The sequence below is a fragment of the Hipposideros armiger genome, unplaced genomic scaffold (genome assembly GCF_001890085.2).
Source record: "Hipposideros armiger isolate ML-2016 unplaced genomic scaffold, ASM189008v1 scaffold_397, whole genome shotgun sequence".
NCBI lineage: Eukaryota > Metazoa > Chordata > Mammalia > Chiroptera > Hipposideridae > Hipposideros > Hipposideros armiger.
The window spans coordinates 462,453-477,520 of NW_017731747.1; the positions used below are offsets into that span (position 1 = coordinate 462,453).

At 35.6% G+C, this 15,068-nt stretch overlaps 1 protein-coding gene across 1 annotated transcript in view; it reads right to left on the reverse strand.

Moving 5' to 3' along the window:
• Positions 1–15,068, reverse strand: part of PCCA (propionyl-CoA carboxylase subunit alpha) — a 353,425-nt gene that overhangs the window by 236,404 nt on the left and 101,953 nt on the right. The window contains exon 8 of the mRNA XM_019663655.1: positions 3,412–3,448. Within this exon, the coding sequence (XP_019519200.1) occupies positions 3,412–3,448 (37 nt within the window). The remainder of the gene's footprint in view (positions 1–3,411; positions 3,449–15,068) is intronic.

The window sequence follows — 15,068 nt, forward strand, 5'->3', positions numbered from 1 at the left end:
TTTATTTAAATCAGGCATGATTTGCAACTGTAAGAAAGACAAGCAAAAGAATCAGAATAGACGGAAAGTGCTTAAAGGACAGGTTTTAGATTTACAATTTCTTTTTCCTTTTAAGAATCAGTTTTGGCTTGATTGTATTAAGGATCTTTGATCCAGTAAAAAGATCAAACTTTAATGCAAATCAAGGTCACTGATTACTGTTATCTATCTCTGGGGTTAAAGATAAACTGGGGATCAAGAGCCCTGTATCTTTAAACTTAGAGAAGTCAAAGGAAAAAACAAAATCAGGATCAAGAATGAGGGAGACAAGGAAGACCAAACAACAAGTACTTGGAAGTAACATATTAAGTCTTAACTGTCTCTCACCTGTCATTGATAAGAGGCTATCTATTTAATTCCACATATAACATGCTTAAGTGCCTTACAGTATTTTAAACAAAGTGGTGACTCAAATTTTAGCTCTCATCCTTTAATCCCATTAGTTTAGCCAAAGTATAATGAAAAATCCATGGTTTTCGGAGCTAAATGAACCTAAATTTAAAGCAGGCCCACCACTCTGTAGTTGTGTGACCTTGAGCAAATTACTTACCATCTCTAATCCTTAGTTTCTTAAATGTAAATGAAAATAATTAACCCAAGAATTAGCATTAGAAATAACATTCACAAAGTGCCTGCTACATGGAAAGAATGCTCCATAAACAAGAGCTACTATTATGTAAAAGACCTCTAATTCATCAATGCTCAAAGCAGTTAGCTTCCTCCTTCCACAGCATAGAGCCCGGTTTCCAGAAGAGAGGTAAAGATGTGAGAAGAGGGAACCACATAAAAGATGACCAATTTCATTTTCACCATGTAACACAGAAGTCAAACAGAGAAATCTACGAGTAGGTATGACACACAGACAATCACAGCACAAATGGATAGGTTCGAAGGTTTGATCATAATTCAGTTATTTGGAACTAGGAACATATATTCCCGTGGCATCAGTGATGAACTCTTAGATGAACTCACAAAGGCCCATCGAAATCATAATGCAGTTAAAATGTAATATATCTCAATAAAATTAATAAAAAACAAAACTGCTGAATCATCAAACAATATGGAAAACCAAGAGACTTTAATAATATGTAATTCCATTTATTTTAGAAGCTGGCACTTGAGGAAAAAAGGTTTTATGGGAGGTTTCCATGGTGATTCAGAAGGGGTTTTCAGGGAAATTCCAAAAGCTTTATAAAGCTGATGACCCTAGTTCTTTATTATGTTTTATTTCACCTCAAGTTTATGGCTTCCCTTTCTTTCAACATGAGCAAACCACTAGCACTCTTATACTAAAAAGCCATGATTGCAATCATTTATGTCACAAATGCGAAAAAGTAACTGGGGAAGAATTAGAAGATAGGAAAGGAGGGGCAGTCCTAAAGGATGTGCCCAATATAAAGACAGCCTTAGACTGAATTAGGTGACCTCATTAGTAAAACACTGAAAGGGGGTAAAGCACCGCATTAAAATATTAAGGGGGAAAAAAAACAAGTGATGAGAGCCGGTCTGAGTCCCATCATGACTCACTGGTTATTTTAAAGGTCACATACTATCTTTAAAAGATAGAAGACAAGACATGAAAGCAAGCAAAGTAGTCTGCAGCTGCCATTTATACAAAGGAAATGCTCGAGTTGAAGATTCATAATTCAAAATGTGGCGCTGCAATGTAATTCAAGATTTTCTTCCAATCCCTTTTTATTTTTCTAAATTCCGCCAAATATTGTCCTTTTTATGTAGATACTATTGTGTTAACAGTATTATTCTATCCTACTTTGTAGATAACAATAGTATCTAAACTAGAACTAGAACGACGACTTTTGAAATCTAAAAGTATACAATAGAATAAAATGAACTAATTTTAGGAAAGCCTCCTCAAAAGCCAGTGAGTGGGAATGCTCCACGCCTCTTAGGCTCTGAGGAATGACAGTAATTTCAAACCACAGAGAGAAGTTTTTAATTTTCTCAAAGAAAGAAACCACAAATCAGTTCCGTGTACTAACTTCTTCAGCAATCTATCAAATCTTCCTTTGAAGTACTGAAATGCTTTTTGAAAATGTTGATGAATCTGAAGAAATTATTAGTTAGGAGACACTGTAGTTGGATAAAATACAATTTTCTAGGGCCTCGTCTTAAATCCAGGACCTGTATTAGTGAGAGAAATTATTTGCAAAACAAACAACAAAACACACTTACAATGAGCCAAACCCAGAGAATTTAGCAAGACCCAATGAGAAACAGGGATGCAACAAGCCAAACACTCTTTTTAGATCACTTAGGAACTGCTAAGTTTGACTGTCCCTGTTGCAAAGAATATATTTACTAATGAAGTGGTCACTTTCAAGCCAAAAAGATATTTCTACATATCACAACTATGCAAACTTTGCCAAACCAAATCCTCTCCAAATGAATGAAATGATTCTAAATGACCAATCTTAATGAGAAAACAGAACTACAGAAATGTTAAGGTGGGAGGCTGAAAAGCTTGGCCCTATCAGCGTAGGAATAATAAGATGCGGTGAATTCCTGATTACAAAGCATTATATTGGATTGTCAGAAAAGTCATGATGCATTTTTGCAACGAAAAACAGAAAAAAATATGTCATGACTTTTCCGACAACCCAATATAATTTCTCTCATATAGCTACAAATTTCTGTCAAATATATACAAATACTCATTTGATTAATAAAGTTGTGAAGTTATTTAATAACATTGTTAACCATAGTAACAATATGCCCTTATACATTATCTTAATTAGCAGATATTGAAAATACAATAGTTGTCATGAGCTCCAGGAATATTTTTGAAAATAAAAGGTTCAGAAACACTGGCCCAGTATAATTATACCTAAAACAGTCAAGTAAAACAGTCATTAAAATGTCCTTCAGTTTACCTTTTAATCCAATTTAGAATATTTGGTTCTAATTTCTCACATTCTAGTTTCTCTTTCCTAGCAAAGTTATTAAGCTGATATTTAACTTCTTAGGAAAAGTAAAAACCTGAAGAGCCTTGTCAAATACGATATCATCATTTTAATCATATATGTCCTTAACTTTAATAAATTGTACTCAATTACATACATATAAATTTACATTAATTCAATCTCAAGAATTCTTAAGATAATTCCTTCTTTTAATTATCCAGTGATTTCATCTTACAAAAGAGCTAAAATTAAGGTCAAATTACTCTTTAAAGTTCACTTTAATAACAGAAAATGGTAATTCAGCTGATAAATTCTTTCAGAGCAACAACTAATCAGAAACGTAAAACTATTAAAATATTATTTGCTCTATGGGAATTCCTTATCACATGTTTACTCAACCATATCTGCTGAAAGACACAGAAACTCTACCAAAGTTAATTTAAGAACTTACCAATTTCCCTTGCAATTCTGACAGCTTCATCTGCATCCTGTAAAAGCAGGAAATGAGACCCAACATTAATCCCATCAGCCATTGCACAATGTCTTTAGGGCAGTCATATATTGCACTACTGTCTCCTCTGATTCATTTAATGTTCAATTTTACAACCTTCTAACTCTTTTCATTCAGAGAAATGTAAAATTAATACCATAAGTGGAATGTAAATTCTACCTCATCATTATTATATTAAGAAACTCAAAGCAGTTTGAAATGAGCTGGCAGGAAGCACTACCAGAATTGCCAAATGATTTGGTGCAGTTGCTGGAATTTAACAGCAGAATTTAGATGTTTACAATCAATACTGAATCGTAAATCAGATCATTAAAGCTTGTCCACAGCCAGCTTGTTTCTGTCTCTCTGATATTTATATGTCATGTTTTCCTAGATTCTGACAGCAGGGGGAGTTGATTCTCTATTGTTTGGGAGAAGCTCAATAGATTTTCCAGAAATGAAAAATTTCCAGGATCTTTAGGAATTGCCAATTGTTCCCTCAAAAAAAAAAAAAAATTCCTCTAGAAATAGTCATTGCTTTTTTCTTTTTTTATTTCATCTTTTTTTTTTCAGTATTTTATCTTTACCGGTTATATTTTGTTACATAAATTGGAACCTTAAATTCAACGAGCCAACTAGTGGGGGGAAAACTTCCAAAAGCCAAGGAAAGAAAATGCGTTTCAAAACAGGACAAGGTAAGAGTTTATGAATGTAAGGATTAGCTATTGCTAAATATCAACCACGCCACTGAAAAGACAAAAACTTCCCTTGAGTCTAAACCATTTCATTGATCATTAAACTCAGAGCTAACATGCCCAACAAAGGACATTCCTGATACATTTCCCCATATAACAAAAAATAAAGAGAAAGCTGAAAAGAAGGTGTTAAATCCAAGACTCCTAGTAAATTTAATTTTTTTTATAATCCAGTAACATATAAAGCAACTATCACAAGGAATGACACTCATGTTTTGAAACCACTAGTGGTAAGCATGCCTAAATTTTTTAGAAAATAACTTTAAAATATTGAGGTACAGGCTGGTATTTTTTAAGCTTTTAAGGCTAATACTTTAAAAATGTAGAGTAACCATGTCAGAATCCTCCCCCAATAGTGGGAGCAGGGCATGTTTATAACTGGTTCATTTATGACTAGTAAAAAAAAAATCTTCCTTAAAAGTCTTCAGTACCTAATAACATCCCCTGGATAAGGAGGTTGGCAGGGGAAGTTGTCAGAAAAATTTAATTTCCTTTCATTAGCCTGTCTGCTCCACAAATAGGTGCTTGTTAAGTTCAAAGCGGTCCTGAAAGCGACATCAGTTTTAAGTCTTTTTTTTTTTTTTACTCCAAGCAGTCACATCTGCTAATGAGATTTTCCAAATAACAATTGTTTTCAAGTCAGAGATAAATCTATACCTCCCACTCAAACTCCCCAAAAAATCAAGGTTTACTGCTTTATTACACCTTGCTGTTTTCACTGACCCTACATTCTCCAAATTTTAGCTTAAAGGGATAAAAATCCATGAAAAGGGTCATTTAAGAATGTTAGTGGTTTCCACACATTGAGTTTGAAGGTTCTTTGTTCAAACCAGTGACAGTTATTGGAGAATACTTCCCCTTAATAGCCTCTCTGTCAGGAAGTGTTAAACCTGCCAAATGCGGACAATTAGTGCCTCGCGAACAAAATACAGGAAGAGTGCTGGCTGATGGGGACTGGATTATATTGAAGCCTAGAAGGAAACTTTTAACATGTCTTTTATTTCAAAAGTGTACTTGTATATTTGCAAAAGATATTCTGAGAGAAAATAAACTGCTATCTAAAAAATTTGTCACCTTGAGGAAACTAACAGGCACATGTTAAAAGATAATTCATAGAATTCATTAGTTGTATTTTGTCATTTATTTAGACATACATATTATAAACATTATGAACACACACACGTGTGTGCACGCGCGGTGCCAAAAAAAATGAATATACATTTTAAGAAAGGAAAAAAACTGTATTCATTGTAATAAATCAATAACGAAAGATGAATACAAGTCATGTTTGAATTCTGCAATTACAAGAGGTGCTCAAAGTGGTTACGATCAGTGTCCAGACACTTCTGATTATGGCGAACTACTGCTTGAGCATAGATAACATCTCTTAAAATGTGTATACAATTTTTTGGGCATCCCCAGTATATATACTTACACAAAGCAAAATCTCTAGAAGTTCTTTAATTACTACAAATCCAACACTTCTATACATTGCCACAAAACAATCTTGACTTTTATCTAATCAGCATGCTGAAGTTTTCTTACTATGAAGAGCAAATTCTACCAAATGAACTTCCAAGTAAAATCAAATTGCCTTAAAAATTGATTTTCACTTGTCATTCATTCATCCCAGAATATCTAATTGAGGACATAATATGTACTGGACATTAGAAAACTATTATCAGTTTCAACAAACTATTAAATACCGTCAGCTCCACTATGTTCTTAAGCACATTTAGTTTTATTATCAGGCTATATAAAACTACTCTTAGAGAGATAAAAAGCCCCATATAGCTCTAAATTCAATGGTACTAACTGACATATCACAGAGTATAACTTCTCTATAAGGCCATAGGTAGAAAAAATTAATAAATTTGAATCAACAAGAAAAAGACCAACAATCATCAGGAAACATGAGTAAAGGATTAAATAAGAAGTTTACATGAAATAAAATCCAAAAGAAGAATAAATATGTTCAACTTCAGCCATAATTATAGATACACAAATTAAAACAATGAGACAGCACTTCTCATCTGCCCAAGTTTGATGATAACTCCACAGTGATGATCTGAAGGTAAACAAGCACTACTCTCACTACTGGTGTACTCTAAAATGGCGCAATCTTTGTTAAAAGAAACTGTCAGTATCTTTCAAAAGTTTGAGGAAATATGTCTTTCAACCCAGCAGTTTCAATTTTAGGAAGTTACCCGATAGATATACTCACAGGCATACACACGGAAAGATCTACAGACATTTATTATTTTCAATTTGTTGATGATGTTCTGATAAATGAAACTCAGGAAAACAATTTAAATGGCCCTCAATAAGGAATTGGTGCCATACCTGGTACATATATAAAATGGAATATAGGGAGCATTTGAGATCTTGCTCCCAGCATATGTCATCAGTTGGGCTAAAAGAAACGCTTATTTTTTAAAAAGGAATATTACGCAGCCTTTTAAAAAATGAGGCTGATCTATATGTTCTTATTCTACATTTACACATTGACTCCATAAATATTTACTGGGCAATACTACATAAAATAGTTTTTGCCCTCATGAAATTTACAGCCTAATGAAACAGAGAAGAGAGTAAGCGAATCAATTGAGAATTGAAATAAATGTTACATGGAAAAAAATAGTACCGTATTTGCCGGCGTATAAGACGACTGGGCGTATAAGACGACCCCCTAACATTTCCACTCAAAATACAGAGTTTGTTATATACTCGCCGTATAAGACTACCCCCTCTTCCGCACACCTTCCACACACCAAATAAAAGGTAAAACAATATCAGATTTGATTTGGCCCACTGAAGTGCAAACAAGCGTATTGTATTTCGTGTCACCACATAACCGTTTTGGCAATGTTGAGCCACCATGTCTGCTACATGTTTTTCGAGTTCTGGCCAGTGTGGGGTGCCTCTTCTTAATGCACACTTATCCCTTGGCATACTCTTTAATGCTTTCTCATTTGATTTCCAGTCCCGAACCATCTTTTCTGTTACTCCATATTGTCTTGCAGCAGCACAATTATTATTTTCCTTAGCAAAGTTTATAACTTTCAGTTTAAAATTTGCATCATACTTCTTTCTTTTGGCTGGTGCCATGATAGGGATGATAGGGGTTTGACTGGTCGACATTTTCTATGCTGTACTGTACAATGGTGCAGTATTGTGGTTGGCTGTTGGCTGTATACAAAGCCTGATTTGATTGGTCCCTGCTCCCTGTTTGCCCGCCCTGTCACTATAGCAGTCTGGTCCACCCTTGCATCAGCATCTCCCTGGGACCTCACTAGTGCGCAAGTGCGAGCTCTTCAACATTCTAACAGGCACCATGATAGCGCAAAATCGCGAATCTTCAATGCATATGTAAAGAAATATACGGTAACCCGAATTTACCACACTCGCAAAATCGCACACAGCCGACCATACACCCAGCAGCGCTGCTGATGCCTGAATGGTATGTGGAATGAAGTGGGCGGGCATCGGGAGGCCACTATGGCACGGGGCAAGCACTATGGGCAGTCTATCTGAAGTGTACCTGGCGTATAAGATGACCCCCCACTTGGAGGCATATTTTTCAGGGCCAAAAAATCGTCTTATACGCCGGCAAATACGGTACTCAGGGAGAGCGAAAGAGAGAACCTGTTTTAGACAGACTGCACAGATAGAAAGGGTCCTTCTGAAGTAAAATTCAAACTAAAACCTGACAATAATAAATTCTGGTCCCCTACAAAAACACCAGCTAAATGCCATGGGAAGATTAGAGACAAAGGATCCTAGGCAGGAGGAACAACCTGCACAAAATACCTAGATTAAGAAGGTACTTAATTTAAAAAAGGTCAAGAGGCAAAAACTGAAGCACAGTGTGGAAGCGGCAGGATTAAAGAAAGGTGGAAGGCATGGCCTATTGTTGCACAGCCTTATGGGATTTGGTAGAATTCTAATGCCTTGGCTTTATGCAGGGGAATGATGACTCCGATTTAGGTTATAAGAAGATAACTCTTAAACTTTACAGCTGTGTAAAATAACAGTATGTATTGGGTGGGGGTGGGGTGCAAGTTGTAGAAGATATTATATATATATATATATATATATATATATATATATATATATATATATATATATATACACACACACACATACACACACACACATAAAATAGGACCTTATCTACATTAAGACAGAAAAACACATTTGGATGCTCATAAAAGCTTATGTATGAACATATACAAAAAACTCAGCTTGAGTTACTGCTCAAAAGTAGGATTGAGAGTTGGGGAAAGGGGGGAACTTTTTCTTATTACTGCATACCCTTAGGTACATGTTGGGCTTTCTCAGCATAAAGATCAAAATTTCATACTTCATACTACTATCGTCATTTAAAAATTAAATCAACCACACTTGAAAGTGTTATTCAAATTATCTAATTAATTATTTCCAGGGCAATAAATGTTATCAAGCCAAACTAGTATTCCCAAAATCTGCTTAAACTTTTGCTGACTCCCCATTGCTTTAGACCCAAATTTACACTGTGTAACTTGGTTTAAATACTTGATCCTGCCACCAGTCTCATCCTCAATCCCTCGCCACCCTGCACTTTACTTTCCACCCCAAAGCGTAGGCATTCTCCCCATCCTATACACATCCTACTTGGCTGAGCCAAAAACTTCCTTCTCTTTTACCTACTTTCACAAACCAACTCTTATTATATATGTAACTAGGCCCTGAAGACACAGGAGGGAAAAAGAAAAGTCACCATCCCAGCCCTCATGTAATTTATAGTCCAATGGAAAAGACAGGCCTTAAATATGATTGCACGGTGGCTAAGAAATCATTATCAAGATGCATGTTACACAGAAGAAGTGAAGAAGGCATGTGACAACAGGGGATCTCTAATTCAAAAACGGAGTTCCAAAAAACTCCTCAGACAGAGTGACTTTGAAAGGAAGCTTAACGAATGACAGTATGGTGGAACACAGCCAGGGTGCTTGGGGCCTGAAGAGTGAGCCTACAGTACATATAGTGAAGCAGGCCTCACAGATCACATCTGAACTCTAGCTGAAGAGCAAAGAAATGAGGGGCCTCGCTCTGTCTGCATTTTGAAAAATTTTAGCAGATACTTCACTTATTATTATTATGTGTATTGTCTAACCTCTGCATCTCTCTATCCAATTAAAATGTAAGCTCCATAAAGGGAGAAATCTCTGTCTACCTGGTTCAGTGGTGTATTTCAAAGGCCTAGAACAGTGCCTGGCACATACACAGTAGTTACTCAATAAAGTTGCTAAATGAAAGGAATAAAGGAAGGAATGAACAAATGAATAGTTTAGAGAGAAACAAGAGGATGTGAGTACCAGTTGGGAAGTAGTAGTCTAGGTGAGAGAAGAATTACCACTTCCTCTTAATCTCAGGGTGCATGCTTCAGGCTTCACCTAAATGTCACTTTGTTTAGAAAGCCTATCCATTCCTCTTACAGCAAGTTATGTACCATTACTGGACCTTCAATTGGGACAGCCCCTGTCGCACTTAACCTCCACGACAGCAATAACTAGCTCTGTCTTGCTCTCTACTGAATCCTCAGAGCATAGTAAATCAACACAACCAACACATTATTTGTTGAATGAATAAACAACTATCCATCAGCTTCCATAGGAATAAGTCTGTTATGATAGGATAATCTCCTAAATGATCTACTCCAATGTCAACAGAACGACTCATCTCCAGAGCATCAATGTTATAAGTGAATAAACTTACTACACCAAGGAGATGTAGTAGCTTATTGAACTTCACATGTGAAAGTGACATACAGCAAGGAACCAGACAGGCTTGGGTTTTGCCTCAGTTTAAAACAAAGTACTTTCAATGAAATATTGTTAACACTGGGCAAAACTAAGCCCAATTTTTAACCATGCCTCTTAATTCTCAAACACTTCCTTCACTGCATCATGTAACTTCAAAAGTTTGAAACAGGTTTCGCAAAACCTATTCTTAAAAAAATATACAGATAGTGATATCCAAACTGTCATTTTTTCACTAAATATTTCATTAATTTAAACAGTCAAACTTTATGTGGTAATAAGTTTTCAAATTGAAGGGCCACAAGTTTAAGTTATACTAAAAAGTAATGGAAAGCAGGTTCATTTCAACTTACAAATATTAAACTTTATTTAATAAAAGTGTGAGATAAGTATTAAACTTTATGGTACCAAATAAATTTGTCCTTTATTTATATAAAAGACCTCTTTTTTGAAGCAAAACATCGTTCCTTCTTCATAAACCCAACTTGGCAATCTTGGAAGAAAAAGCAAAACTGATTCTGCTTAACACTCTTAGCTTTAGAACATTCTTAAGACAGTTTTCACATCTAATAATTACATGACATACAGCACAATATGTAAAAATACTAAAGGGATTAAAACAGCAGACACTGTTCAAGTACTGATCAATAATATTCTATATTTTATTAAAAGAAACTTTGTAATAGGTGTGACAAAAAAGAAGAAAAAAGAAAGAAGTCAAATACAAAAATTTCAAAAACAGGCAGGAATAAAGCAAATTTGATGGTACTGACTCCTTTATATAATTTTCAATCTAAGTATTTAGAATATTTCTGTATTCATATCAAAAGTAATAAAATTGAGAACACACAGAAAAGTACAAAAATAAATGAAAAACGTATTAGTGATAATATATTCTTGACAAGTTCAAATCAGAAGGTAAGAAAAAGGAACAGTCCAACACTCATTTGATTCTCTTCTTCTAAGCAATAAAAATCCCTATGGTTCATTCTGGAATCCCAGCCAGTCTTGAAGGAAGCCACACTCAGGTTCTGAAGTTACCAAATGACTGGGAGACTGAGGAGGAAAGGTCTGCAGGAAAGTATTAAGCTATATATTTCCAAAACAGAGGTTCAAAAAATGGAAAAAGGGGAAAAAGGCCAACAGAACCTGTAACCATTTCTTTTACTACCCTATTTTAGCACAATTTACATTAAGTGAGCTCTTACCAACCAAACCAAGAACAAAGCAGTAAAAATTTCTGTTTTACAGAGAATATGATGGGCGGGGTGGGTGATGATGCTATAACCACATAAGTAGATCGCAAAAATATAGAAAGGAGCCAATAAAAATTGGGTGCCTGTTCTGCAAGCCTAACATATTTGTTAATCCCCTACAGCACCCACCTGCAAAGCAGCAAAGCCCCATGGCTCACAGCACAGGTACTGGATGGAGCCAGAAGGCTGGGCCCCAACACTGGCTCTGTGACAGTGAACGAGTTACTTACTAGTGTGCCTCTCTGGGATTTGGTTTCCTCATATCTAAGAAGGAAATAATAACAATACCTATCTCATAGGGTTATTGAGAAAGATGAAATTATTCAAGACTGAAACACACTAGAACAGTGTCTATCAAGGATACTCCAATAAGCACTCTATTAAGGCTGGCAATCTGTGATAAATGAGCAATCTACCACCCCAAACTACCAAGTTTCTTCCTTTCCTGCCTGGCCTTGATTGCATATCCTGTGGTTATCACTCATCCTCTGAACTTGTATAATATAGAACTAATACCGGCACTACAATACTGCAAAACAGTGTGCACGTGCATCTCCACTGCACTTCACTGGATCAGATCATCTGTGTACTCCTTATTGCTGGTGAGCAAGGAAGAAGGGCAGGGAAGGAAACCAAAAACGACAACAAAGACAGGGAAATTCAAATCGTTCTTGATGCTAAACAGCCAATTTATTTTTACAGTGATTTTATTGTCATCATACTGACTCTACCATCCATGATTCAGACCACACCTCTCCTTTCTTACTTGCTACATACAGCCGACTTACCAAGCCTGAATTCTGTACTCACTGGATGAGTGTCCTGCTATTCATTCATATGGGAAGCTACTTAAGAGTTTACTTTCTTCCCCTGGTTCTAGAACAAATCAATGACTGTTTTTGCAACAACAACCAACAAAAAGATCATTGTTTCAAGACACAACGGGCAAAAGCTCTATCTGTATGCAAAAAGCATCCTCAAACTATTCTGCATTCATATATAAAGTAAAGCAAAATTTTCAATGATCCTGGGTTCAGGAAATAAGTTCTAGCTGATTGTGTTTTCTAGGTAACCCCAAGTCATGCAGAAGACTTTCTGTTTCAATATAATTTCAAATCTTTCTAAAATTTAGTACACATTAAAGGATATTTCATGCAAATGGAAATGAAAAAAAGGCTGGAGTAGCAATACTTATATCAGACAAACTAGACTTTAAAACAAAGGCTATAAAAGAGACAAAGAAGGACATTTCATAATGATAAAGGGATCAATCCAACAAGAGGATATAACCCTTGTAAACATTTATGTACCCAACACAGGAGCACCTAAATGCATAAAACAAATATTAACTGACAAAGGGAGAATTTGACAGTAATACAGTCATAGTAGGGGACTTTAACACTCCATTGACATCAAGGGATAGATCTTCCAGACAGAAAATCAACAAGGAAACATTCACCTTAAATGACAAATTAGATCAGATGAATTTAATTGATATTTTTAGAGCATTTCACCCCACAGCAACAGAATATACATTCGTTTCAAGTACACATGGAACATTTTCCAAAGTAAACCACATGTTAGGCCACAAAATAAGTCTCAATAAATTTAAAAACATTAAAATCATACCAAGCATCTTCTCTGACCACAATGATATGAAACTAGAAATCAATTACAAGAGAAAAAATGGAAAACACAGGAACACATAGGGGCTAAATACTAAACAGTGAATGGATTAACAATGACATCTAGGAAGGGCCGGCTGTGTGGCACGTTGGTTAAGAGTTGACTTGAGATGCCGGCTCTGAGCAGCAGGGCCACGCGTTCTGGATCCCATGTGAGGGCCAGTGACGCTGCACCCTCTACAGCTAAGATGATGAACAACAGCTTAACCTGGAGCTGGGATGCCAGGAGTCACCCATGATGGCGTAGGCTGCAGCCCCTGCTGCAGTGGGTTGCCATGGGCTACCGTGTGTAGCCAGCAGCCAGCATGAGTGGCCAGCAGCCGCCATGAGCGGCTGTCCAGAAGCCGGTGACTGATCTGCCTCCCCGGGAAGAGTGCAATGATGGTGCCAACTTGGGCCAGTGAAGCAACGTCCTCCACAACTAAACTGAAGAACAAAATGACAGCAACTTGTCTGTTCCCCTTCCCCCAATTCCCCAGCGCTGTTCCCATCCCCTAATTCCCCAATAAAAATCTTAAAAAAAAAAAAAAGAAATGAAAGACAAGTGACAATTGACACCACATCAATGCAAAGGATTATAAGAAAATACTACAAACAATTACATGCCAACAAATTCGACAAGCTGGAAGAAATGGATAAATTCCTAGAAACATATAATCTTCCAAAACTAAATCAAGAAGAAACAGAAAATCTGAACACATTGATTACTACTAACAAAATTGAATCAGTAATCAAAAAACTTCCCACAAAAGTCCTGAACCAGATGGCTTCACAGGTGAATTTTACCAAATATTCAAAAAATAATTAAATCTATCCTTCTCAAGCTATTTCAAAAACTCAAGAGGATGAAAGGCTCTCAACCTCATTTTACAAGGCCATCATTACCCTGATTCCAAAGACAATACAAAAAAAGACAATTAAAATTATGATATCCCATAAACATAGATGCAAAAATCCTCAACAAAATATTAACAAACCGAATTCAGCAACACATTAAAAAGATCATATACTGCAATCGAGTGGGATTTATTCCTGGGATGCGAGGTTGGTTCAATATCCACAAATCAATTAAGGTGATACACCACATGCTCATAAACAAAATTCAGGATAAAAATCATATGACCACATCAATAGACGCAGAAAAAGCATTTGACAAAATCCAGCATCCATTTATGATAAAAACTCTCAGCAAAGTGGGAATAGAGGGAAGACACTTCAACATAATAAAGGCTATATGTGACAAACCCACAGTGAACATCATAATCAATGGGGGAAAGCTAAAAGCAGTCTCCTTAATATCAGGAACAAGACAAAGGATCCAAATTGGAAAGGAAAAAGTAAAACTCTCACTATTTGCAGATGACATGATACTCTATATAGAGAACCCTAAAGATTCCACCAAATAACTATCAGAACTCACAAATGAATTCAGTAAGGTAGTAGGATACAAAATTAATATTCAGTAATCAGTTGTATTTCTATACACCAATAATGAATTATCAGAAAGAAAAATTAAGAAAACAGTCCCACTTACAATTGCATCAAAAAAATAAAATACCTAGAAATAAACTTAACCAAAAAGGTAAAAGATTTGTACTTGAAAAAATTATAAGACACTGGAGAAATAAACTGAAGAAGATACAAATAAATGGAGCACATACTGTGTTCATGGATAGGAAGAATTAACATCATTAAAATATCCATACTACCCAAACAATTTATAGATTCAATGCAATCTCTATAAAAATACCAATGGCATTTTTCACAGAACTAGAACAAATAATCTTAAAATTTATATGGAACCACAAAAGACTTCAATAGCACAGCAATCTTAAGAAGAACAAAGTTGGAGGTATCACAATACCTGATATCAAACTATACTACAAGGCTATAGTAATCAAAACAGCATAGTACTGGCATATAAACAGACACATAGATCAATGGAAGAGAATAGAGAGCCAAGAAATAAACCCATGCCTATATGGTAAATGTAAATTAATCTATAACAAAAGAGGCAAAAATATACAATAGGGTAAAGACAGTCTATTCAATAAATGATGTTAGGAAAACTGAACAGATACATGCAAAAAAATGAAAAACCAGGCCACATTCATACACTAT